Source organism: Theropithecus gelada, chromosome 17 (assembly GCF_003255815.1).
Source record: "Theropithecus gelada isolate Dixy chromosome 17, Tgel_1.0, whole genome shotgun sequence".
In the NCBI taxonomy this organism is placed as follows: Eukaryota; Metazoa; Chordata; class Mammalia; order Primates; family Cercopithecidae; genus Theropithecus; species Theropithecus gelada.
In genome coordinates this window covers 67,724,517-67,751,852 of record NC_037685.1, presented here as the reverse complement: position 1 = coordinate 67,751,852, position 27,336 = coordinate 67,724,517, and the positions used below count along the sequence as shown (strand labels likewise).

The 27,336-nt window shown below is 37.0% G+C and overlaps 1 protein-coding gene across 3 annotated transcripts in view; it reads left to right on the top strand.

Annotated features, from left to right (window-relative positions):
* The window catches only part of SPART (spartin), a 38,550-nt gene that overhangs the window by 7,462 nt on the left and 3,752 nt on the right, over positions 1-27,336 (top strand). For 2 of the 3 annotated variants that reach the window (XM_025364276.1, XM_025364277.1), the window contains exons 2-8: positions 3,740-4,551; positions 7,966-8,163; positions 10,035-10,190; positions 12,854-12,977; positions 18,705-18,899; positions 20,678-20,836; positions 20,921-21,011. In XM_025364276.1, coding sequence (XP_025220061.1) covers positions 3,742-4,551; positions 7,966-8,163; positions 10,035-10,190; positions 12,854-12,977; positions 18,705-18,899; positions 20,678-20,836; positions 20,921-21,011 — 1,733 coding nt within the window. In that variant the 5' untranslated portion in view covers positions 3,740-3,741. Of the gene's footprint in view, positions 1-3,100; positions 3,173-3,739; positions 4,552-7,965; positions 8,164-10,034; positions 10,191-12,853; positions 12,978-18,704; positions 18,900-20,677; positions 20,837-20,920; positions 21,012-27,336 lie in introns of all 3 variants that reach the window. The other variant, XM_025364278.1, reaches the window with a different exon arrangement.

Here is a 27,336-nt window from a genome sequence, read left to right as displayed (position 1 = left end):
TTGAGACGGGGTTTCACCATATTGGTCAGGCTGGTCTCCAGCTACTGACCTCAGGTGATCCGCCCGCCTCGGCCTCCCGTATTTCTAGAAGTTTTATTATTCAAATGATATGCTTTATAGACTGGGTCCTAATTTTCTTATTTATTCTTGCCTATTTTTCATCTCTGTCTTTTTGCTCTGCTTTCTGGGCATTTTCTGTAATTGTATGATCTCATCCTTCTTGAGTTTTTCCTTTCTGCTTTTTAAATATTTAATTTCCCAGAGTTCATTTTGTCCCTTGAATATCCTTTTTTCAGTGTGCATGCATCCCACTTTTTATTTTATGGATGTGATATTTTCTTTTTCTTTATGTTGATATAAATGATAGGGTTTTTTTTTGTAAGTTTTCCTTTTCTTGCACATTGTCCATTTCAACCAAATTACATTGCTCTTATTTTTATCTCTTATACTAGATGTTTGCCTCATGTTATGTGATCCTGGGCTGTGTGTGTGTCTGTGTGAGTGTGTGCATGTGAGTGAACGAAGCGCTAGAAAGCTGATTAGAGATTCTGTGGGTAGAACCTATCAACTATGGCTTCTGAACGGTGAATTGCTTGGACAGTTTTCCTTAGGGAACTCTCACTATCACTATTCTTTGTGTCTTTCCTCTTGGTGGTGATCAGATTCCTCAAGAAGGTAACTTCCAATCTCCTTTCTTGAGGGGTACCTGGCAGCCAGAACTCCTAATTACCAAGTTGTGGGGAGGAAGGCTGTGGGTCTCAATAATCAATGTGTAACATTTCATTTAATCCCCCTGCTTTTGGTTTTTACCCTTAATCATGCCTGATAGTTTCTTATCCACACTTTATTTTACAGTCTTCTAGATCAAAGCACTCAGTCTTTCAGGGCTGTAGAGAAACAGTGTCCTGAGTGCTTGGTGTAGGAAAGATCTGAGGGTGCTAATTTGTAAACAGGCTTTCAACCAGTCCTCTTTTTTCAGCTGTACCTCTACTTCCTTTCCACTGGAAGATTGAATTCCATCAATTCTTATGCTTTTGGAGGCTTTTGATGTGATGTAAGTGCAGCTCCATCTCTGATTTTCCCACTGACAGTTTAAGGCATCTGTTTTCTCAAGTGTGTTTTGGGAGTTTTCACTTGTCCGCCTCCTTTTTTGACACCAAGTACTGTTGACTCTTCATCGTCCCTATTTGTCCTTGTGAGTTATAGCTTTATTGTTTATCTGTTTTGTTAAGGAATCGCATAAAATGCATCTAGTGCCCTGATCTTAAATTTTAGTTTAGTAATTTTTATGTATATCCCCCCCCACCCCTTATCCAAGGGAGATAAGTTGCAAGACCCCTAGTGGATGCCTGAAACCATGGATAGTGTGGAACCCCATTGCTTTCAATTGGAACATGTTTCTGTTCATATCTAAGCCGTTTCCATCTTAACTAATACACTTATCACATGCTTTGACCATAAGTTTTGCAGTTTGAGGGACAACAACAAAACTAGCATAATTTCTTTTTACTCCTTCACAATTTCAGGAATAGAAAATATGTTCTTAATGGTAGATCTTAGCAACCTCAGAATATGATTTTTTTCTTTGTTAAGTTGAAAACTAACCTCTTCACTTGAAGGAAGCACTTCACAGCTTCTCTTCAGTATATCCAAATTGCCAGCATCACTACTGTTGCACTTTGGGGCCATTATTAAGTAAAAAGAATTACTTGAATCCAACCACCACAATATTAGAACAGTTGATCTGATAACCAAGATGGCTACTGTATTAGACCGTTTTCACACTGCTGTAAAGAACTGCCCAAGACTGGGTACTTTATAAAGAAAAGAGGTTTAATTGACTCACAGTTCTGCGTGGCTGGGGAGGCCTCAGGAAACTTACAATCATGGCAGAAGGCGAAGGGGAAGCAAAGACTTTTCACGTGACGGCAGGAAAGAGAGAGCTAGCAGAAGCTGGAAAAACTGCCTTATAAAACCATCAGATATGGTGCGAACTCACAATCATGAGACCAGCATGGGGCAAACTGCCCCCATGATCCAATCATCTCCCACTGGGTCCCTCTCTTGACACCTGGGGATTATGGAGATTACAATTCAAGATGAGATCTGGGTTGGGACATCGCCAAACCATATCACCTACTAAGTGATCATGGGAGGGGAGCATAGACAGCATGGATGCCCTGGACAAAGAGACGATTCATGCCTCGGGGAGCACAGAGAGAGACAACAAGAGATTTAATCATGATACTGAGAATGTGCAATTTAAAATTTGTTAATTATTTATCTCTGTTATTTTCCACTTAATATTTTTAGATCATGATTGACTGCAGGTAACCAAAACCACAGAAAGTGAAACTGTAAATAAGGGGGGACCACTGTACACCCTTGTAGTCATCACTCAGATCAACAGAGAACATTTCCAAAGGCCATGAGATTCCCTCCTGTACCTGCGAAGTCATTAGCCTCTACCTATAAGCACTATTTTGATTTATTTCATATCATAGACAAGTTTTTCCCATTCTTTAATTCATATAGAATCACAGTATATGGTCTCAATATGAAGTCTTCTGTATTTGGCTTTTGCTCAAAGAATTGGTGAAATTCATTGATGTTGCAGGCAATCAGGTTTAAAATTTTTTTCTGTGTATTATTGCATTGTATGAATGAGTAAGCATTTGGGTTGTTTTAAGGATTTGCCTTTTGTGAATATAGTTGCTGTGAATATTGCCATACATGTCTTTGGCATGCACATGCATCCATTTCTCTTGGTTATATACCTGCAAGTGGAATTGTTGGGTCATTGAGTGGGTGAATGTTTAGCTTTAGTAGAAACTACCAGTTTTCCAAAATGGTGTATCATTTTTCAGCTTTCACCATCAAGGTAGAAGAGTTACACTTAGCACTAATCAGTCTTTTAAATTTTAGCCATCTGTTAAGTGTCTAGTTGGTGTCACTCGATTTTAGTTTCACTTTTCTGAGGGAATAGTATGTTGAATACCTTTTCAGTTGCTTTTTAAAGATTTTCTTCTGTGAAGTACCTATTCATGTATTTTTCTCACTAAGAGAAAACATGGTTATTCCTTTTTCATAATCTTTCTAGAGTCATCTTAGTGGGATTTGGGGAAGCAACAGGGCTGTGTAGGGTAACCTGCCACCTTTAAGTGGAAATCAGGTAACGGAGTTTCTTTCAAATTTTTTTTTCTCATTTCTGTTTTCCCCAGTGTATGATTCAATTCATTTTTTATTGGCTGGATATAATCTGGATTTATATTGTAATGAATTTTAGAATGAGATTCTTGTTTCAACCATAATACAAAAATGTATTCATTTTTCAAAGAAAAATGAAAGCATAATTTGAAATATGTGTAAACTACATCATTTTGTTAATGTTTATGTGTCCAGTATGATATGGTGTATCATACATATCATATGTATGATAGGAAACTATTATAAGAAACTGGAACAAGAAAATTATGTAATAGATGTATTCTGATTTATTCTCTTATGTTTTTAAATTAAGGTATTTTGGACCAAGAGTTTTCATTCATCCAGTCATCAAATACATATTAAGTGCTTTCTTTATGACAGACCTGATAGTAGGCTTAAAGGATAGTATAATAGTGGACAAAACAGAGATAAGCGAGGCACTTGTCCTCTTAAAATATATTCAGGTAGGAGATATAGATAATAAGTAAACAATAGCTAAGCAAGATAATTAAATATGTTTCCAATTTTGCAGAAATGGAGCAAGAGCCACAAAATGGAGAACCTGCTGAAATTAAGATCATCAGAGAAGCATATAAGAAGGCCTTTTTGTTTGTTAACAAAGGTCTAAATACAGATGAATTAGGTCAGAAGGAAGAAGCAAAGAACTACTATAAGCAAGGAATAGGACACCTGCTCAGAGGGATCAGCATTTCATCAACAGAGTCTGAACACACAGGCCCTGGGTGGGAATCTGCTAGACAAATGCAACAGAAAATGAAAGAAACACTACAGAATGTACGCACCAGGCTGGAAATTCTAGAGAAGGGTCTTGCCACTTCTCTACAGAATGATCTTCAGGAGGTGCCCAAGTTATATCCAGAATTTCCACCTAAAGACATGTGTGAAAAATTACCAGAGCCTCAGTCTTTTAGTTCAGCTCCTCAGCATGCTGAAGTAGATGGAAACACCTCAACTCCAAGTGCAGGGGCAGTTGCTGCGCCTGCTTCTCTCTCTTTACCATCCCAAAGTTGTCCAGCAGAAGCTCCTCCTGCTTACACTCCTCAGGCTGCTGAAGGTCACTACACTGTATCCTATGGAACAGATTCTGGGGAGTTTTCATCATTTGGAGAGGAGTTTTATAGGAATCATTCTCAGCCGCCGCCTCTTGAGACTTTAGGGCTAGATGCAGATGAATTGATTTTGATACCAAATGGAGTACAGATTTTTTTTGTAAATCCTGCAGGGGAGGTTAGTGCACCTTCGTATCCTGGGTACCTTCGAATTGTGAGGTTTTTGGATAATTCTCTTGATACGGTTCTAAACCGTCCTCCCGGGTTTCTTCAGGTAAGCCAAAGGAAAATGAAAGCGTAATTTGAAAAACATGTAGACTTCATCATTTTTATTTGTTAATGTTTATGTGTCCAGTATAAGTGCAAAAAGATAACAATAAATTCTTTGTTTTTAAATATATTCCATGAAATTATGAGCCTTAAAATGTTTGTGTTTTATAGTCTTTTTTTTTTTTAAAGATATATTAGTAGTTTTATTTTGGTATTAAGTTTGTGATGATAAAACTTGAGAAGAGTGGTCATCCTTAAACTTTTAATTCTTTATCTGAAGAAGAAACCTAGTAAGTTTAATTTCAAAAGGGATTTATGTAATTCCTGTGGCTGTATAGCTGTAAATATTCACAAATGTTGTGAAGACTCAGCTGAGGGTCTGAACTGGGCAAGACCCAGCACATGGTCCAGAACAGTTGTTCTCAACCAGGGGTAATTCTGCCTCCCCAGAGAAAATTTGACAATGTCTGGAGGCATTTTTGGTTGTCATACTGGAGGTTGATTGCTACTAGCATAGTGGATAGAGGCCAGGGATGCTGCCACACATTTACACAGGACAGCCCTCATGAACAAAAAAAATTATCCTGCCCAAAATCTCAACTATGCCAAGGTTGAGAGACCCTGGTTTAGAAGCAGAGTCTGTGGTGATAATTTAAGATGTAATTCCAACAGTCCAAGCAGAGAAATTTACCAGAATGCGCTTGGTCCAAGAGTAAAGAGTGCTACATAAAGATTGATGTCAGGGCATTACTGTGGATTTAGTGAGGTATTCTGAAGATAGTGGTCCAGTGACAATCTCATTTTAAAAGATTGGATGTAGGTATAGGAAGATGAGTTCTTGAAATGAGGACTCAGTATACGTTGAGTATAACAAAGGAGTTTGCATTGAAGAAAGATCGCTTTTTAAGCAAAGCAAGTGTTTTGTCCACAGTCCAAATAATGTGGTTTAGTAATAGCATAGGCTATCTCTAATCATTTTCTCTTTTGGTATACTCTCCTGTTGATTCTTATGTAGTTTTTATATGGAGTCAACTTGAAAGTTGTTTAAAGACAATTTGAGGCTTACTAGGGATGTGTGAGGGAGATACTTTGAGGGCATTATTGAAAGGAAATATTTGATACCAGGCAGGAAGAATATTGTAACTCCGGTAGATTATTTTAGGGAAGGAGCCTTAAGGTTAAAAAGAGTAGGCTTATTAGTTGGGGTTTGTGGTGGGGGATGATAAAAGCTGTAACAATTTCTACTAATAGTGTTGCACTGTAACAATGGAATTAAAAAATCTTTGGGTCCTTAGCAACTGGAGATGGGGTAGTGAATGGCAGAAATACTGTACCATGGTTACATTCACTCATCCATTGAAATGACTTGTACTTTAATACAGATTTGTCCTTAGTGCTTTTAATTTTGTTTTTAATCTTTCTCATATGTGTATTTTTTTGTCCTAAATGAAAAGTAAAATTGCTCCCAAAATTTAATTTGAGTCTCTTTAACAGGTTCTCATTTGCTTGTATTCAGGTATTTGTAGCAGAGTGTCCTTAAAAGAGTTAACATATGTGTTTTCTGAATGTTTTTATCAAAAAAAATACAATAATAAACCAACTAAATACTAGAAGTTAGATGTTTCCTATACTAAAAATCACTGTTAAAATCACTATTGGTCTAAATAGGAAATTAAGATTTTTTGGTTTTAGGTAGACAGAATTCTAGAACTTCAAAAAAAGATTTTTCTTTTGGTTTCAGTTTTAATACCACATACTTTTTAAACTTGTTAAATCTATAGTTACAGAAATTGGACATGAAATTGCCCTCTGAAAATGAAACTGGGAAAAATCAGCCTATGGTGGATGAACTCACTCATCTGTAATATCCTGTCCTAAGAAAGGTCTATAAAGTGTTGGTATTTTAAAGACAATTTGGTGATATTCCAGTTCAATTAAGGTGACCAGGATATAGTTAATCTGGAAGAAACCATGGAATAGTAAAAACGAAAACAAAAACAAAAACAAAAACCTTTCCTAAGTTTTATTTTAGAATAACTTTTACAATCTTTATTGTCAACTCCATACCACTACTGTTACTTGCTTTATATTTTTACTAAATTGTCCCACTTGTCAGTTATATCTTAATAATAACTGAAATTAAGGGAAATGTGTATTTTTTCTCATACATATTAAAATTTATAACTACTCAAATGTTAAAAGTTTGTGGGTAAGACTGTTTTGATGTTGAGCACAGTTGTATTTTGGTTACTCAAATAATGTTTTGCATTAAAAATAAATTAGGCAGCCAGGATGTGAGCTTAAGTCTGTGTGTGTACTGGCAAGCTGACCTTCCCAGATGACACTGCAGGAGAGCTTTTGTTATTTTGCTTTTTATTTCACAATAGATAGACAATCCATAAACATTAACTTAATCTATTCTGCTATGTCAGCTTCTCTTGGGTTTAGTACAAAAAATTATTCCACGTTGTGAGTGCTGAGTTTCTTATTTATTTATTTTTAATTTGAGTCAGAGTTTTGCTCTGTTGCCCAGGCTGGAGTGCAATGGCACAATCTTGGCTCACTGCAACTTCCACCTCCCGGGTTCAGGTGATTCTCCTGCTTCAGCCTCCTAAGGAGCTGGAGCTAGGATTACAGGCATGCACTAGCACACCCAGCTAATTTTTGTATTTTTAGTAGAGACAGGTTTTACCATATTGGCCAGGCTGGTCTTGAACTCCTGACCTCAAATGATCCCCCCGCTCCCCATTGGCCTCACAGCATGTTGGGATTATAGGTGTGAGCCACTGTGCCCGGCCTGTGAGTGCTGAGTTTCTGATTAAAATAATTGTTCAGCTTCTCAGGTCCAGACTACATGTGTTAAAATCCAAGCTCCACTTTTCAAGTTGTTGGTTCTGAGCAACTTAATTGACCTCTCTGTGCCTCAATTTTCTTGTACATAAAATGACAATAATAGTAACTGATTTCACAGGATTGTTAGGAGCATTAAATCAGTAAATACTATTATTTCAGTAAGTATTTCAAGTAAATAATACCTGAAAATAGTTTATGTACCGCAAAAGGAATATCTAATTTCAATAATGAAGAAAACCTTAATTTACTTTGATTATTATTTATTTAAAGTTAGAGTCATTGTTGGTTAACACTGGGCTAGTTAAGGCCATGAGCTTTAAGATTGTATGATTAGTGGAGCCATGGCATATTTAGCACAGTCCTTATTGCAGGAAGATCAGACTAGCAAAGGATTAATTTTCTTGAGGATTTGTTGATGTTGATGGTTCTATAAAGCCTTATAAAATATGTTTCCAACTTTGAAGTGTTTATTTTCTAGTATAACAATTTTATTAAAACGTAAGTGAAAATCTAGTTTCATTCATTTATATGTATATATATTTTTTCTTCTAATGAATCCTTTCAGGTTTGTGACTGGTTGTATCCTCTAGTTCCTGATAGATCTCCAGTTCTGAAATGTACCGCAGGAGCCTACATGTTTCCTGATACAATGCTGCAAGCAGCAGGATGCTTTGTGGGGGTGGTCCTGTCCTCCGAGTTACCAGAGGATGATAGAGAGCTCTTTGAGGATCTGTTAAGGCAAATGTCTGACCTTCGGCTCCAGGTAACTTGTGTGATTATCTTCAGGGTGAAAAAAATCTACTTTAACGTAAGCTCTTCAGCTTTTAGAGAAATTGTAATAACCTCTGCTGTGATCAAGGTTAGGAGGCTAACAGTTTATCATTTGTTTGTGTGTTCACAGCTACATGCTTGGAATTTGCTGTAATAAGTGGTTAAGATTGTGAGCTCTAGAGTCGAATTGCCTGTGTATGAATTCAAGCTCTTCCACTTAATAGCCGTTTAGCTCAGCTGTTACTAATCTTCTCTATACTTTACTTTACTTATAAAATGGGGATAATAACAGTGTCCACCTCATTGGGCTGTGGTGAAAATTAAAAATGAATACATTAAGCACTTGTATCAGAACAAGTAGTAATGCTCTGTGAATGTTAGCTATTGTTTTCACCACTGTTTTACTGCTCAGCTGGAAAAGTGTACTAATGGGTCTAAATGGTGACATGAAGATAATTTTGGCTTTAGTAGATAGGTTATGTTGAACATTTTAAGGGGTATGGTTGGCATTCTGAGGAAGAAACAGGCTTTGGTTGAGATAATTTTCTTTGTTCTTGTGGTAAATGAAGGCCAAATAAAAAAATAAAAAGAAAATACAATTTAAAATATGATCATCCTGGAACGTTCCTTATTTGGCATGTTTCCTCTGCCCACATGTGTACCTGTGGAAATAGAGTATTTCTGTTTAACAGGGGGCTTGAATAGAGTATTATGGAGAGACTTTCTTTATATATTGTTGTAGCAAGAGGGAAAAAGTATTTTTGATTATGAATATTGACAGTCATCTGGGGTGGACTGAGGTGGGCATTATGATAGTATAATCTTTTATTCTCTCCTTCAGTCAGCAGATATTTGGAATTCATTATTTAACCAGTTACTGTGTTAAGTGGTGGGATGGGCAAATTGTGAGAACAGGAGACCACAAAGGTGTGTGTGTGTGTGTGTCAAAATATAACATCAGCCCCTGTTGACCTGAGAATGACCTACCTGGTGGTCAGCAAATCAATACTTTAGCATAGCAGCAATTATTTAACAAAATACATGATCAGCATACAGAAGTGTGTAGCCTCATTGTACTTGTGAGGAGGAATTCACAAAGGCAGGAGTATGATCAAACGAAGCAGTTCATCTTCACTTCACTGTTTACTGACTGAGTGAAATGAGGCTCTTAAGTATTCACAGACCTAATGTGGAATTATTTCTCCCTTCACCCCTACATTAACTGGACCTGTATTACTGGACTTTAGGAAAAAAACTAAGCAGACTTTTAGATTGTATGTTTATTTTATCTCTTCAATTTTATTTTTTGGTTGTATGTTATTTTTAGCTTCCTTTACTGTCCCAGAACTTCAACTGTAAACATAAGCTAGTTACTAGCTATAATTCTGACTGGTTTTTACTCTTAAGCATTCATTCAGCAAAGTGTATACTGTGCAGAAAATTAAAAAATAAACTTCCAATAATGCATAATGAAGTGGACATGAGTTTTGTTAATTGCCTTTAAATTCATTTTGTCTTGTATATTGTATATGTTACCTAAAATTTATTCATTAATTAAATTTAAATGTAGCTGCATCTGATTCAAAGATAACTTATGCCAACAACTGCTATTAAGTTGTCTTTTATACTTTGTCTTTTGAAACTTGCTTAAGCATATGCTATGAACCAAAGATCTCAGAGATTTGGGGTTTGGTGATAAGAAAAAAGAGAAGCATAGAGAAAAAAGCAAAAGCAGTTGTTACTTATAGACTGCCAAACTGACATTCAGACAAGTATGTCACTTGAGCATGGTGTAATATAGCTGGCAGAAAGTCATCTAAGAAAAATTCTGATTAGGGCTAGGCTTAAACCTTTATTCTCTAGGCCAACTGGAACAGAGCAGAAGAAGAAAATGAATTCCAAATCCCTGGAAGAACTAGACCCTCCTCTGACCAACTAAAAGAAGCCTCGGGCACTGATGTGAAACAGTTGGACCAAGGCAGTAAGGATGTACGTCATAAAGGAAAACGTGGAAAAAGGGTAAATAAAAGAATAATACGTGTGTGTGTTGTCTTCTAATGGTACTTTTCTCCAGTTTCGTATATTTTTATGATCATAGTCCCATATACTAAAGCAAAGCAACTTGTGCATAGTCAACAAAGTGATCACCAGCAAAAACAATTAGAATCAGTTGTAATATTTCCCTTTTAAAGTGTATGTTACTTAAACTATTTTAAAAGATACTCTGTGTTTGGGGGATAGATTTTTTTTCCCAACTGTTTGAGAGATTTTATTTTTTTTGAGACAGGATCCTGCTTTGTCACCCAGGCTGGAGTGCAGTGGTGCAAACATGGCTCACTGCAGCCTTGACCTCCCGGACTCATGTGATCCTCCCACCTCAGCCGCCTCAAGTAGCCAACATTACAGACATGAGCCACCACACCTGACCAAAATATTTTTATGAATGCATTAATGATGCACATACTTTCTTATTTGTGTTATTCTCTGCCTTCCTATATTCACCAAGAGCTTGGGGGCTACATATGCTCCTTTTTTTTCTTACACTCTGCCATTTTTATTTCCTGTTTTTTTATGGATGGGCAACAGGACAGAGATTTGATTTTTAAAAATATATTGAGTGGTTTCTTCTTTTATTTCATAGGTTCTGAGTATGTAATATATTTTAACTGAAAATTTGGATTAGAGTTCAGGAAGTATTTATTGAGTGCTAGCATGTTAGGCATACATAGTGGAAAAGGTTTAAATTTCTTGTCTCAATGAATTTACTGTCTAATGGAAAGGACAGATTAGCAAAGAGATCATTTCTCTCCAAAGTGGCTATTAGACAGAAGATGCAGCCTAGCCTAACAGATAAGTGTGGGTGGATGAGTGGTATGGGAAGCAGTGAGGAGCCCCTCCTACAGGACATTATGACTAAGATGAGTCTTGAAGGATAAAGAAGCGTTGGTCTATGAATAGCAAATTTAAGGGGATTCTAAGCAGAAGTGGTAATATAAGCAAGTATATGAATAAAACAGCATTGTCTTGAGTATCATATTACAAGCAGTTTAGTATTATTCATTGCTGTATTCCACATGGTAAATGCTCAGTAATTATCTTTGGAATTGATGAATATCACGTGAATATTCTATATTTATTTGCAGAGTGTCACTGTGGTTTATGTTGAACATCTTAGACCAGCTATATGAGGATACTGGGAGTCCAAAATGGTTCCAAGAAATATATTTTACTTAAAAATGTTGTTTTAAAGTTAATCAAAAGAAACCAAAGTTAAAGGGTACAAAAGAGTATATGGTGAAAAATAAGTCTGGGCCCTATTCCTGTCCACCAACCGCCTAGCTCCCCTGTCCAGACACATAATCTTCCCTCCTCTCCCCCATCCCCTGCAGATGGAATCTCACTCTGTCACTTAGGCTGAAGTACAGTGGTGTGATCTCAGCACACTGCAACCTCCGCCTCCCAGGTTCAAGCAATTCTTGTGTCTCAACCTCCTGAGTAACTGGGATTACAGGTGCCTGCAGCCATGCCCGGTTAATTTTTGTGTTTTTAGTAGAGATGGGGTTTCAGTTTCACCATGTTGGCCAGGCTAGTCTCATACTCCTGACCTCAGGTGATCCACCCACATTGGCCTGCCAGTGTGCTGGGATTTACAGGTGTGAGCCAGCATGCCTGGCCTCAGACACATAATTATTAACTTCTATTGTCCTTCTAGATATATTTTATGCATAGTTAAATACACATACACACACACAGACATATATGATATTTAACATAAAAGGTGGTATGTAAAAACGTAATGTTTTGCTCCTTTTTTACTTAACAGTATATTTGGAAATTCTTCCATATCATTTAGAACTTCATGTTTTAAATTTTAATTTCTTGTTCTAAAAAAATCAAATGATATTAAAAAGTATATGCAGTGAAAAGCTTTAGATTTTTACTTATGGGTGACTTTTATCCCATGTAGAAGTTGTTTTGTTTAATGTTGTTTTTATATTTTATGTGACATTCTTTGTATTACTGGCCACTTTGATTTTCAGGTTATTTTATTATATTAATATTATGAGGTCTGAGTTAGCCTGCGTCTTATTTCTTAGAATGAGTTCATTTAGCTTTGAGAGTTTGAGTGTTGGCCCAGGCTCTCATAATAGCTGTTCAGTTAGCAAAGTACAGATATTTCTATGTTCTCCATTTCCTCTTAAATGGAATAGCAGATTATTCTATGTTTATATATTCCTTCTTGTTTCAAATTAGACATTTGTTTGCTCTGTCAAAACCAGTTTATGAATTCATCTTTGCTTACTGATTGAGTCATTTAACAAAACTCTTAATCTTACTGAATACGATGTACACACTAATATCTAGGGATGATATCCGTTTGAAGGAAATCAGTCTAGTCCAGAAAAAAAAAGTCAATATAAATGATTTGATAAATGCCATATTGAACTTGTTTTGGTATTTAAATCTTACCAGTCAAGATTTATATGGACCAGAACAGTTTTCAACTTCGTGGCAGTTCTGGTATTGTGCTTTATAAGATCATACTGGTAACTAGGTTGGCTGAAGATATTTTTCATTAATTATATCTAGTATTTGTTGGCTTCATATTTGTTATATAATGCTTACAGTTTTCCCCCTCTTAGTACTAACTCTTCACATTTTGAAACATTTTTACTGTTTAGGCTAAAGATACTTCAAGTGAAGAAGTTAACCTGAGTCACATTGTGCCATGTGAGCCAGTTCCAGAAGAAAAATCAAAAGAATTACCTGAATGGAGTGAGAAAGTGGCTCACAACATTTTGTCAGGTATTACAGTAATGTTAATTTTTTTCCCCCTGTATGACATTAAGCCTTTGGAACCAAATAAAGATATTGTTTATTAGGGAATACTGAGAAAGATAATATTTTGTATTTTGGTTTTAAATGATCAATTTAGAAATAAATGTAGAAGGCACTAGTCTTTTAAAACATCAGCTATTGTCGTACAAGTATAAATTCTTCCTGGCCTATTATTCTGTTTTATTATTGGGAAAATGGATAGTGAAAAACTTCAGGAATCTTCAAACTCTTAATAGTTCTGAATCTAAAATTAGTTACCTTCCTTTCCCCTTTGAAGCTCCCTCTTAACCTCCCCCAACCCCTATCCCTCAGCTGTGGTCTGAATGTGTCCCTTCCAAATTCATATATTGAAATCCCAACCCCTGAGGTGATGGTTTTGGGAAGCAATTAGATCATGAGAGAGGAGCCCTCATCAATGGGATTAGTCTCTTATAAAAGAGATCCCAAAGAGCTGCCTTGTCGCTTTCATTATGTGAGGAAGCAGTAAGAAGGTGTCATTCTATGAACCAGGAAGTGGGCCCCTCCCCAGGGACCAAATCTACCAGCACCTTAGTCTTGTACTTCCCAGCCTCCAGAATTGTGAGAAATACATTTTTGTTGTTAATAAGCTACTAGTTTATGATATTTTGTTATGGCATCACAAATGGACTCAGATACCCACCCAAAACATGAGAACATGTTCATCTTTGGAAGCAAAGCAGCACTAACTGCACAGCCATGCAGACATGAGAACATCTGAGGGTTATAGCCAAGCTCTTTGAGAAGTAGTCTCTGCTGTTTAATTACGATTATAAAGGGCTTCAGGTCAATTATTCTGAAACCAGAATGATCATTAGTGGCATGTCTTTCTACTTTAATTGGTTAACATTTCACGTAGCTTTTTAGGTGTAGTAACTCTCTGATTTATACCTTTTATTTTGTTTTTTAAAAATATTGCCAATCACCATTCAGTATGTCAAATTCATAACCCCATTAAATGGGTCTTAACTCATTTAAACGACTGTCAATTCAGATTTCCACGTCCACTAAAATCCATTTTAGAAGATGTCTAAAGCAGAGGAAATCTTCAACATAAAAAACCAACAAGGTAAAATAATTAGCGAGCTAGGAACTAAAATACTTTTCCTAGTGCCAAAGAACTATGCTTGAGACAAGAAAAAAGATAAAGCCAAATTTTAAAATGTAATTGCAGTCATTAAAATTGACCCTTGAAAGAGATTCACAAAGAAACTGCAATGAAAAACCTTTTCACTTTTACTGCCCTACCCCCCAACTTTGTAGGCTGCTAAGCATTATTTTTAGGAGGCCATTTTTCAGAAAACTTGCCTATTACCCCCACACACTAAATTCAAAGGTCATTTTACCAAGTTTTTGGAATTTATGCTGTTATAAGTTTGTTCCATTTACTATTGCTATGTAACAAACTGCCCCAAACCCAAAGGCACAAAACAACAAACATTTGTTTCTGTGGAGTTCAGTGGGCCAGGTATTTGGAAAGGTCACAGCAGGAGTGGCTTGTATCTCTTTTATAGTATCTAAGGACTTCATCTGGGAAGACTCAAAGGCTAGCTAGTGACTTGACAATACGCTGAAGACTGGAATCATTACTGACCCCGCTGGCATCTAGGCTGGGAGAGGTCAAAGGTCAAAGTCTAGGACTGCCAAACAGAGTGCTGCACATGGCCTTTTGTGGCTGGACTTCCACCCAGCATGGTGGCCTTAGGCTAGTGTGGCTTCTGCATAGTGACTTGGGGCTTCAAATGTGAATCATCCGCGACAGAAGCTGCCTTACCATTTCTGACATACTCTTGGAAATTTCCAGCGTCATTTGGTTAAAAGCAAGCAACAAGCCAGCCCAGATGCAAGGAATGTGACGTAGACCCCATTTCCCTCTGGGAAGAATGTCAAGATCTTGTGGAAGGATTAACATCCAGAATAGGAGACACTGTTTGTGGTCATCTTCAGAAATTACCAGCTGCCACTAAATCTCAGGCCTCCTAGGTACTATAGATACCACAGCATGGTGCTGCCAGAAGCAGTACAGCCAGTTAATCCTGGGAAAAGGTCTCTCTGGAGATTTCAAAAGAACTTTCAGCAGTGCATAATTTTAAAACAAGCAAAAACTGTGCTCTGGTAACATGCAGAGGCCTTCTTTATTACTTAAGACCTCAGTTTCTTCATGCCAGTACCTCTTTTCCTTTTTATTCTATACCTTCAGGGCTGGGGTTCTAGTAATGTCCCTCATAGTTGGTGACTATAAACCATTTAACCGCCTATCAGAGTTTATGTCTCTTTATGAGCTTTTTAATACTAGTAGAACGAATAGTTCATCAAATGCTTACGGTGCAAGTAAAACAAAGAGGGGGCAGAAAATTAATAAAGATTTACTCCCGGGAAAATTATCTGATCTATCAAGAGACTATTGTTACCTGACTCATTCAGTCTATGTACAAAATGAGTAACCAGGGATATAAATTGAGCTTATTCATCTTAGCCCATAATTGGTGCTTGTCTGCTGTCAAAGAATAAGTAAAGATCACTAAAAGCTAGTCTGAGGTTTTCCTAATATAAAAGGTGAAAAAACTAAAACAACCATGCTTAAAGTTTACCTGTATGGGCTTGGGAAACCTAGACTTACACTTTAAGAAGGCAGCGGCTGTGCAGTATCAATGGAGTAGAGCCTAGTAAACTATTTGGGAGGAGGCAGAGGGTTGCTGACAGTAGACTGATGGAGCTCACCTTTGGAGCAACCTATTTCTGGAACACTTTAGTGGTTGTGAGGTAGCAAAAGATCATCAGGGGTATTTGAATGTCCCCTCTAACTCCCTAATCTTTCCCAATTTAATTTACAGATGGACTCTGGAATGCTAGGCAAACAGTTGACATGGAATGAGAGGGAATGATCACTTTCTGCCTACCTATTCCAGCATATCATCCTAGAGCTGAGAGTGAGCAGAACGGAGGCAACTGTGATGCCTCCCTAAAGTTTCTCCAAGATTATGCTTTTTGCTACCATTTTGTGCTTCTAGGCCCTGGCAAAAACTTTTCCATTTTGGTTAATTCAGTCTGTTAAAGAATAGACAAACAAGTCCTCCTATTCTTCAGTAGATTCCTTCTGGGACTCCATTGACCTAGTACAGTCTTCCAGCTGTCAGATCCACAAAGACCTTTATTGTAGCATAAATTATATAGAATGAACAAAACATCAAAGAGCAATCATATATTCAATTTATACTTTGATTGGTATAGGATGGTTAAGTGCTAAGACAAATCATTTCTAGGTTTTTAGAGGACTGCATCAAACATAAGATACATGTCATGTGATTGGGAATTTAGTAGTAGCCATGTGCTAGCCAACTTTCTGCCAGTTTTCCCCCCTCATGGCCAGAGATAAAGAATATCAAAAGCTGAAAATAAAAAGATCAGTGAGTCGGTGTTTTAAGCTCATATTTCTTATGATAAAATTATTAAAACTTACCAGAAAAGTTGGGTTCTATATAATCTTAGGGTTCAGCTAGCTTTTTACCAGGAGAGAAAGCTGTGATGTGGAACTTCTGTGTTTTTGTGTTTTGTTTTGTTTCGTTTTGAGACAGAGTCTCATTCTGTTACCCAAGCTGGAGTGCAGTGATGCTATCTCGGCTCACTGCAAACTCCACCTCCAGGGTTCAAGTGATTCTTCTGCCTCAGCTTCCTGAGTAGCTGGGACTACACATACACACCACCACACCCAGCTCATTTTTATATTTTTAGTAGAGACAAGGTTTCGCCATATTGGCCAGGCTGGTTTCAAACTCCTGACCTCAGGTGATCCGCCCAACTTGGCCTTCCAAAGTGCTGAGATTATAGGTGTGAGCCACTGCACCTGGCCAGGGACTTCTGTTTTTAATAACAACTGTAAATGGTAGCTTTCTTTAGTTCAGTAAAAGTGGACAGTGTCCCACAAGCTGTAGTAGTTAGGTTTGAGTTAGATAATTTTAACATCTGCCAGTGTCTCATTTATTCAGCAGACGTTCATGGTCTGTCATGTGGCTGTATTAATTCAGTGCATAGGATGCAAACGTGAACAGAATCAATCTATATCTGGCATTGTACATGTCATTTAAAATATCTACATAGCTACCAATGAAATATTGCATTTCCTTATCTTCTGTTGCAGTGTTCATAGTTTTAACATATTTATGTATACTGTATACTTCCATGGTGATATGTTATTGATTATTTGCATCTGGTATTTCTCTTTATTAGTGCTGTGACTTTTTATCTCATTTCTGTTTATTTTTCTCAGTCATCATTTGACTTCATCCCTATTATTTCTTATAGTTTCATTATAGGATTGTAGTATCCTTCGTTTCATTGTCATTTATTTTACGATTTCTCAGTGTTCATGTTCAGCTGGTTTCTTCTTAACACTTTTCAACCTATAAGTTAATCTAAAAAGATAATTTTTTTAAATGGACATCTTCAAGCCTTTTATTGTTTGTGGAAGCCTGTTTGCTTGGGTTTGAATCCTGCACTTCCCCAGAAATTGATTGTCAGGTAGGACAGTGGGGGTAGGATTGGAGCTGGAGGTGGAGATGTTGACTAAAACAGGAAGAGAAACATAAAATTTCTAATTATTTATTACATGTCACTTTTCATTGTTAACATTTTAAAATAAACTGTTATGGTTTTCACATGATTGCTGGATGCTTATTCATGGGCTGGAGTGATGTAAAACCATACCACAGACGTTGAGAGAATATAATTAAGTACTTCATATGTTCAACTTTGAAAGCACATTGTTAAGTGTTCGCCAAAAAAGAAATATTTTAAATTGAAAGTCTCTGCAGAGTAGGATAATACTTCTTCCATCTTAGGGGACACTGTTCTTGTGTGTTTTTTCTTTACCCATCCCTCTCCCACTCCTCTCCCCACATTTCCACTGGCTGAGGACCTTTTGTCCTCACTAGAGAAGGCCCTTCCATCCCTCTGTTCCTCTGGTGAGCAGTTCTGTCATTCCAGCTGCGAGAACATAAGCAAAGCAAAGGGCTAGGACCCACTGTCATGAGAAATGGCTAAATTATCTAGGCCTCTCTCTTCTTTTAGATTTTCTCTTCTCATGCATTTGGGTGTTCTCATGTTTTTGTCGTTCAGGTATATGTAGCAAGCTAAACAGTACTGAGATCCAAGAGTTTGGGTTTAGGATTCAGGAAGGAACAGGACCCCCTGACTAATGCTTTTAGCCTAAAGAAAGTAAGAGTTCTGCCTTGGTGTTTGAGAGGCAGTTTCTTTGGTTTACATTTTGTGATAGTTCTGTCTTTCTCCCTCAGGATTTCATGGGGAAACGTGGTGCCTGGCCTAAGGCAAAAAGAACAAGAATATCTGGGTTCTTTAGCCAAATTCTATGTTAATGGCACCAAAACTAAAAATTAATACCTAACAGTAATATACTGTGGTAAGTAACATATAGAGATACCTGCAAGTTGCAGTGGCAGCATAGAGTAACGCAGAACTCTTGTCACTGAGTGACATATGACCTAAGTATTCAGGAAGAAAACTGTAGGTATAAAGTTAGCTTGAAAGTTTATGACGTGACACCTTTAGCTTCTGAATATCAAACTCCTTTTATTTTTTTCTGGTTGATGTTATTTATTAAAGTGTTTAAAAGTATAATTAGCCCTAACATTGTGCAATTTTAAATTTTCTTTTAAAAAGGTGCTTCCTGGGTGAGTTGGGGTTTAATCAAAGGTGCTGAGTTTACTGGCAAAGCAATCCAGAAAGGTGCTTCTAAACTCCGAGAGCGGATTCAACCAGAAGAAAAACCTGTGGAAGTTAGTCCAGCTGTCACCAAGGGACTTTATATAGCGAAGCAAGCTACAGGAGGAGCAGCAAAAGTCAGTCAGTTCCTGGGTAAAGTAATTCTAGATAACCTTACCTCTTTAAAGTTATATTTAAAATAATGTCTTAATCCAGGGTTAATCTGCATGTTCATTTAGATGGTTTAATCTCAAGAATAAAGAATTAGGACAAAGCAGTTTCTCTTCGTTATTCATAGTGAGACCTGCGGACCAGCAACATCACATCGGCCTGTCTGGAATCCTTAGAAATGCAGAATTTTAGGCACAGACACACCTACTGATTCAGAATCTGCATTTTCACAAGATCCCTAGGTGATTCTTACTTGCACGTTCAAGTTTGAGAAACTGGTTAAAGGGTTGTTTTGATGTGTTGACGAGGAGAATGTGTGTATCTTTGAAAAAGAGTTCTGAATGTAAAGTCATGTATTATTTAACGAGGGGAGTAAGTTCTAAGAAATCTATCATTAGGTGATTTCATCATTGTGTGAACATCATAGCATGTACTCACACAAACCTAAACATTATTGCCACTCCACACCTAGGCTATATGATATAGCCTATTGCTCCTAAGCTACAAACCTATGCACCATGTGACTGTACTGAATACTATAGGAAATTGTAACACAATGGTATTTGTGTGTTTAAACACATCTAAACATAGAAAAGGTACAGTAGGAGTGCAGTATATAAAAGATAAAAAATGGCATAAAACCTGTAGAGAGCACTTACCAGAAATGTCACTTGCAGGACTGGAAATTGCTCTGAGTGACGCAGTGAGTGAGTGGTGAGTGAATGTGAAGGCCTAGGACATTGCTATACACTATTGCAGACTTTATAACACTGTATACTTGGGCCACACTAAATTTATTTTAAAAACAAAGTAATTGAATTATGATGTTTTGGTGGCTGTGATGTTACTAGGCAGTGGGACTTAATCAGCTCCATTATAATCTTATGGGACCCTGAAATGTCTGAAATGACCAAAACATCATTATGCAGCACGACTGGATGTGAATCCTTGAATCCTTCCAAGGGATATGACACATTCTTTCAAGGAGAGCCGTTTACTGCTTAGTAGTTGAGGGTCAAGAGGAAGGGATCTGTTGTTTGAGAAAAGCTGACTTAGTGATTCTGGCGCCAGCCTTCCCAAGCAATACACTTCTAACTCCTTGCTTTTAGAGAATCACAGCACTGAAATTTGGTGTTTTGAGATGGGTAGATAGAACCTTAATGGATTATCATTAAATTTAGCAAAATGATCTTTTTTGGTATTTAGTATTTTTTGAATCAGATTTTGGATTGTTTACTTTTATAGAATTAAACATTTTACTGTTATTTCACTGAGATAACTGAGATTTTTATCAATAGAAAAATATGAATACACTAAGCTGGAATAATCTAGAAGTACCAACCAATCTTGCATTGCAACAGTCAGATAGAAAAGGTGGCTGGTTTTCTCAAGCAGAAGTGCAAGAACATGTATATCTGAGAGGCAAGGTTATAAACATCAGTAGGCTCTGCAAGCACAGCTTTAAAGCAAACAAAAGCCTTAATTTAAAAAATAGCCAGTCTGTGCTGCATACCTGTAGTCCCAGCTACTCAGGAGGCAGAGGCAGGAGGATCACTTGAGCCCAGGAGTACAAGTCAAGGCCAGCCTGGGCAACATAGTGAGACCTCCTCTCTAAGCTTTATATCCTTAAGTAGAAATTGTAACATTATATAGCAAAACAATTTTAGAGGCTCATTTAAGAATGTTGCAAGATGACTGGTAAAAATCAAGGGAATAATATATATTTCCTAAGTTTTCTTTTTTTTTAATCGTCATATTAGTTGATGGAGTTTGCACTGTAGCAAATTGCGTTGGAAAAGAACTAGCTCCACATGTCAAGAAGCATGGAAGCAAACTAGTTCCAGAATCTCTTAAAAAAGACAAAGATGGGAAATCTCCTCTGGATGGTGCCATGGTTGTAGCAGCAAGTAGTGTTCAAGGTAACAAAGGGGCCCAGAATTTTAACTAGGAAGCTCTATTTGCTTTGGACTAGATTTACATACTTTTAAATATTATTTTTACAGGATTTTCAACTGTTTGGCAAGGATTGGAATGTGCAGCTAAATGCATTGTTAACAATGTTTCAGCAGAAACTGTACAAACTGTCAGATATAAGTAAGTTGAATTTTATTTTAATGACTAAATCTCTGTTTTGTTGTTGTTGTTGTTGTTGTTTTTCTGAGAGGGAGTTTTTCTTGTTGCCCAAGCTGGAGGCGCGATCTCGGCTTACTGCAACTTCCACCTCCCAGGTTCAGGCAATTCTGTCTCAGCCTCCCAAGTAGCTGGGATTACAGGCACACGCCACCACACCCGGCTAATTTTTTTTTTTTTCAAGTGGAAATGGGGTTTCCCCACATTAGCCAGGCTAGTCTTCAACTCCTGACCTCAGGTGATCTGCCTGCCTCAGCCTCCCAAAGTGCTGGGATTACAGGCATGAGCCACCACACCTGGCCAACTAAATCTCCTGTAGCCTTTGCAAAAATCCATGATGGTAAAGATATTTTTATTAAGTATCTGATAAATAATTTTTTTCACTCACTGCTTTTCTTAAATAGGGAGAATAGTATTTCTAGTATAATAACAGAATTCTTGTCACTTTGCTTTATATTACTAATCGTTATAAACATTTGTTCATCGTTACTGTGAAGAATAAGTTTAATTTTTTTAAAAGCCCAGAATTCCTGTATACCTTATTAACTGACTACCTGTTTTTGATGGGTGATGTCTGCCTGAATAAACTTGAATTATAATTAAACTCTTATACCCCTTGTTAATATTAGCCCACTCAGTAGACAGACTGATAAAAATTATGTCACATCTTACTTGACTCTGATTACCACTGTACATTTGTATTGGAATGGGTAGATGGTGTATCTTCAATTTCATATATTAAGAAATGGACAAACAGAAATGAATGATTTGCACAAGCTCACCTGATTGGTGTTATGATTGCTTTCTCATTTGGCCTTACAGTCTGTCTCTGGAGAGTGGCTATAAATTCTAGTCCTGCTGTGTCGTGGCTCAAGAGGAAAAGCTCATGGATGTTTGCAGTGTGCCTTTCACAGGATACTTCTTTATCCTGGCACATCCATGACCAGGTATCCCTCTCTCAGGGAACTTGTTTATGGCATATGCCCTTATGACTCTTTTCTGACCTGTGTCCAGTTTATTCCTACTAAGATAGCCACTCTCTAGGAGACCCTGACTAGGAGGAGAGCAAGGTTTGGGTGTGTTGGTTATGTGACACACAGAGAAGGCAGTACAACCAAACACACGAAACGACAGAAGCTTTTTATTACTCACAGACCCTTGAGAGAAGAGGGGTACCCACGAGGGCCAGGAGGAAGTCTGAAGACAGCTGAGTGCTCAACCAGTGGGTGGGGCAGGGGGTGGGTGAACAGGGAGCAGCAGCAAGGGAGAGGCGATTTGTGTGACTACCTTCATGCAAGTCCATGGGTGTTCTTCCTTTGGCTTTCCAGTGGGGCCTGTGGATTGACTAGTTTAAAGAAAACAAGTGTGAACAGGGGAACATTTACAGGAGTCTGGTTTTACATGACTCTAATGTTGACCATTGGATTTTCTTGTGGTCAGCAGCTGTGGGGTATGTTGGGTTTTGAGTCAATGAGATGAGAAACAAGTATACTGTGTTGCAGACAACCACACAGGGAGGGGGAAGTTTTAGTTAGGCCAAAGGTGATGGGATACAACTAGGTTTCAAGCAACTTATGTCAGGCCTAAAAATAAATGCTGAAGCAGCAACTGTATAACAAATTTATGACAAGTGGTATTGAAGGTGAGAGTTAAAGCAGGGTCTTCTGCTTTTAGCTCCTTATTCTTTCTACCTGACTCTACTTTCTTTATACAATACTACAAGAATCAAGGTCTAAAAACTAAATCTAGTATGAAGGACCTGAGTTGCTTTCTTAGCCTTGAATTAGTTTGAATCTTACTGTTTAGAAAGAAAAAAGAGCAATATTAATAGTATTCACAACTCTTGGTTATTTATGTTAATTATCCACTTATTGACAGCATTTAGTTGAGTTCATACTTTTGTATCAGGCACTGTGTTCATTGCTTTTCCTACGTATTGATTAATTTTTCAACACTGTTATCTCCATTTTGCAGATGAGGAAACCAAAATGTAAAGTGAAATACCATGTTAAAGATTTCTCTGCTAGGGAGTAGTAGAGCTGGGATATAAACCAAGTGTTTCTGTCATCAGAACCTGTGCTCTACAGTGCTAATTTAATTTCCATCCTTAATTGGTTTGATCTGCTCTGTCTGGGGCATGTATACATTTGTTTGTTTTAAGTTAGGAAATAGGAATTGCTTTATTTTTACTTTTTTTTATAATTTCAACTATTATTATAGATTAAAGGGTACAAGTGCAGGCTTGTTACATAGGTTTGTTGTATGATGCTGAGGTTTGGGGTACAAATGATCCCTTAACCCAGGTAGTAAGCATAGTACCCAATAGATGGTCTTTTAGCTCACACTCCCCTCCCTCCCTCCCCCACCTGGTAGTCCCCAGTGTCTGTTGTTGTCATCTTTATGTCCATGAGTACCCAGTGTTTATTTCCCATTTATAAGTGAGAACATGCGGTTTTCTGTTCCTACATTAATTCATTTAGAATAATGGCCTCCAGCTGCATCCATGTTGCTGCAAAGGGTATGATTTCATTCATTTTTAGGGCTGTGTAGTATTCCATGGTGTATATGTACCATGTTTTCTTTATGCAGTCCACCGTCGAGGGGCACTTAGGTTGATTCCATGTCTTTGCTGTTGTGAATAGTGCTGCAGTGAACATGTGAGTGCATGTGTCTTTTTGATAGAATAATTTATTTTCTTTTGGGTATCAAATGGTAATTCCATTTTAAGTTTTTTGAGAAATCTCCCAAAAGTGGCTGAACTAGTTTACATTCTGGGGGATACATATCTTTGAATCAAATCAAAGCAATATGGCATATCATTTTGGAGTGTCAGGTTTTTTTTTTTGTTTTTTTTTTTTGGAGACGGAGTCTTGCTGTGTCACCCAGGCTGGAGTGCAGTGGCGTGATCTTGGCTCACTGCAAGCTCCACCTCCCGGGTTCATGCCATTCTCCTGCCTCAGCCTCCTGAGTAGCTGGGACTACAGGCGCCCGCCACCACGCCCGGCTAATTTTTTGTATTTTTAGTAGAGACAGGGTTTCACCGTGTTAGCCAGGATGGTCTCCATCTCCTGATTTTGTGATCCGCCCACCTCAGCCTCCCAAAGTGCTGGGATTACAGGCGTGAGCCACCGTGCCTGGCCGGAGTGTCAGTTTTACCAAAAGAGTTGGGAGATAAAACATACAATAGATCTCAAATTCTTCTGATAGAAATATAAAACTCAAGTCTTCCAACTCACTTCTTGTCACCTGTGGCACTGAACTCTAATATTCAGTCATTGTTTTATGACCCTGAGGTTACTTTGGATCAGTCATAATTAGAAAAATAGTTCTTTATTTGTAGCAAGAACAGGTGAAATTCAGAAATGCCTTTTAGGCCAAAAGTGAATTATTTTTAGATTATCATATTAGAAAATAGGAAGTGCTTTGTTGGGTTTGTTTCATGGCCTACTCTAATGACAAAAAAAATACTTACCTAACTACAATTAATTTATTAAAAGTTTGAGATTCACATAACTAGGAAATACTGGATTTTAATGTAGATTTTGCACTTCTGGTCCTTAATGAGAACTTAATATGTTGAATAGCATATTTTTAACAGTGATTCTCAGCTCTTTTATTTCTATTATTGTATTATTGCTATTCTTTTTATCCTTTTTTCCAAAGATTCATGGAATTTAAATAAAAAGCAGATAAGTGAGAATTTAGTTAAGTAGCTTTGTATTTCTAACTATGAGGATGATTCAGTCTTAGCAGTAATTTAGTTTCTGCTATTAGAAATTTAGAAGGAGGGGAGAGGCAGTAGGGAATAAAAGATTTTATCTAAGTAATACTGTTTCTCACCTTTGGAGCTAATCTGGCCCAAAGTAGAAAATGTCTTTTAAGAGAAGAAACTAAAAGTATTGAACCAGTAATAACTTAGTGATAGAACTGAAGAAATGGAAAAACTTGTTGTACCTTTATTTAATTTTGTTCTTATTTGTTTACATACACTTAGGTTTATTTACACTGTCCTGTATTTAAATTTACTATCAAAAAGTATTTCATGGAATGACCATTTGTGGAGTACTCGAATCAAACTGATGGTAGTATAATAAGGAAAATTTGTGTTCTTAATTGCCTATGATAAGCGATTGCTCTCCAAAGTAGTTATTTTAAATTTCCCTTAATTTTATGCTTGAGAGAAAACCAAATGTATTATATAAACTTCCTTATTTGATTTCAGGTGGATAAGCCAGTACAGAGGATTAAATAACTATAATCTTAAAATTTTTAGGTAAATGCATAGAAACTATTCATTAAGATTCAGTTTATTTTTGTCAGTTAAATTAATACTTTTGTCTTATATTTGGAGGTGTGAAGACATACAGGAATAATGAAAAACAGTAACTTTAAACCTGCTACACTTAATTGCGGTATAGTACCTATTCAATAATTCATCTCTCTTCTACATATGAAGCTTAAGTTTCACCTTTAAGCTTCTTTTATTCCACTTTGAAGTGTTTAAAGAATAATAATATAGCTTTGATAGATCTCTTTTTATTTTCCCCTAGCAATATTTTCTTTGAATGTATATTTGTGGAATATAAGCTTAATAATAGACTTTTTTTCCTGTGGAAAATTTACTGTTTTATGGTTTTTGGTACTATGCTATAAGTGTAGCTGGTTTATTGGTTTGTTTAGTGAAATTTAATTAAAATTCCCCCTAAATTTGCGCTGGATGAAGGGGTAACTTCAATGACAGGTGTCATATTACCCAAAACCAGTTCTGTATAACTGAACACATTGGAGAAATTTCAGAAAAATCTGGTTCAGTTGTAGTTTTGAATCTCATTGACTTATTTAGGGCCTACTTTGTATTCATTTTTTATTATTTTTCAATTGGTAGTGTTAGTATATAAAATCCAACTTAATGAGCTCTAATTAAAGTAAATTTGTTTAAAAATAAGAGATCAAAAATAAATTTAACTTTCTGCCAGACATGCTTTATAGGAGTTTATAGCAGTATAGTTTGAATCTGAAGAAAAGGACTAAACAGTTATTTATGAAGAGAAGAATAGATTCCTGTTAGGAAAACTAGTTCTAAGGCATATTGGAAAGCAGGAGTGATAGTTGAGGGTATATTAAAAAATAAATACAACTGATGAAAAGCCATTTTATAGGATATTTAAAAATATATGTTTAGTATTTTAGAATTTTAAAACTGCTTTCACACATTATACCTCATTTTTTTCAAATAAAGAAGAGAAAGTTGACAATATGCAAAGAGGTAGAAACTTGACCAAGGTCGTGTGGCTAATTACTGGCATGGTTGGCATTAGAATCTAGTTTTCTGAATGTTCTGTAAGCCCTCGGGGAAACCGGCTCCACCAAGAGTTACGGTCCCTGTTTTTCAGTGCAGAAACTGCTGATACCTTTTTCTTTTTGTGTAGACACAGCCATTACCACCTGACAGTAGTATTTGTGACTGGGACTTGGTTGACAATGAGAAGGCACCATCAGCAATAGTGCATCTTCTGCACCATCAGCAAATCCTGTGGAATGCTGAAGGGTTGCATAACAGGGACTGGCCAAAGCAGTTGTAGGAAGCTTTTCTGTCTGTTGACTGGTGAGAACGGCCCTGATTAAGAGTAATACAGACTTGGAAGGTTTGACAGACTAGGCTCTGCCGTGTGCTAGCTCTAATATAATTACCAACATTAGGCAAAGGACAGAATAGAATCATCATTCAGAGGCACTGTAAGATTATTTCACACTGGGGTTAAAAAAGCCAAGCACAAACAAGCCGATGGGATCACAAACCACTATTCTAGGCCAGGCTATTTAGTAATAGAGAACTTGTTAATTCAAAAGGCAAATCTAGTGTTACATAAGATGTCCAGCTATATGTCATAAAGCACCTAGGAAACTTCACTGTGTCCTGGAGAAAATGTAAACTTTTGCCTTTTTTTTGTTGTTTGTTGTTTAAACAGTCCTCTATTTGGGGAAACCTGTGGACAAGAAAAGCTTTAAAAGCCTGTTACCAAAATGGGGTAAAGAGTAAAACAAACACGAGGGAAATGTGTTTTGGTATGCTCGTATAGGACCTCAAATTGTATTTTATCATAGAAATAGCATTAAATGCAGATATTATTATCAATAATAACTACTTTTGTATATGCTTTATAATTTCCCAGGCACTTGCTATGCATCTGATGCTCAAGAAACTCTGAGGCAGATAGGGCAGGAATTACTGATTTCATTCATTTAGTAAATATTCATTGAGTATCAGGCACTATTCTCAATATTTAGG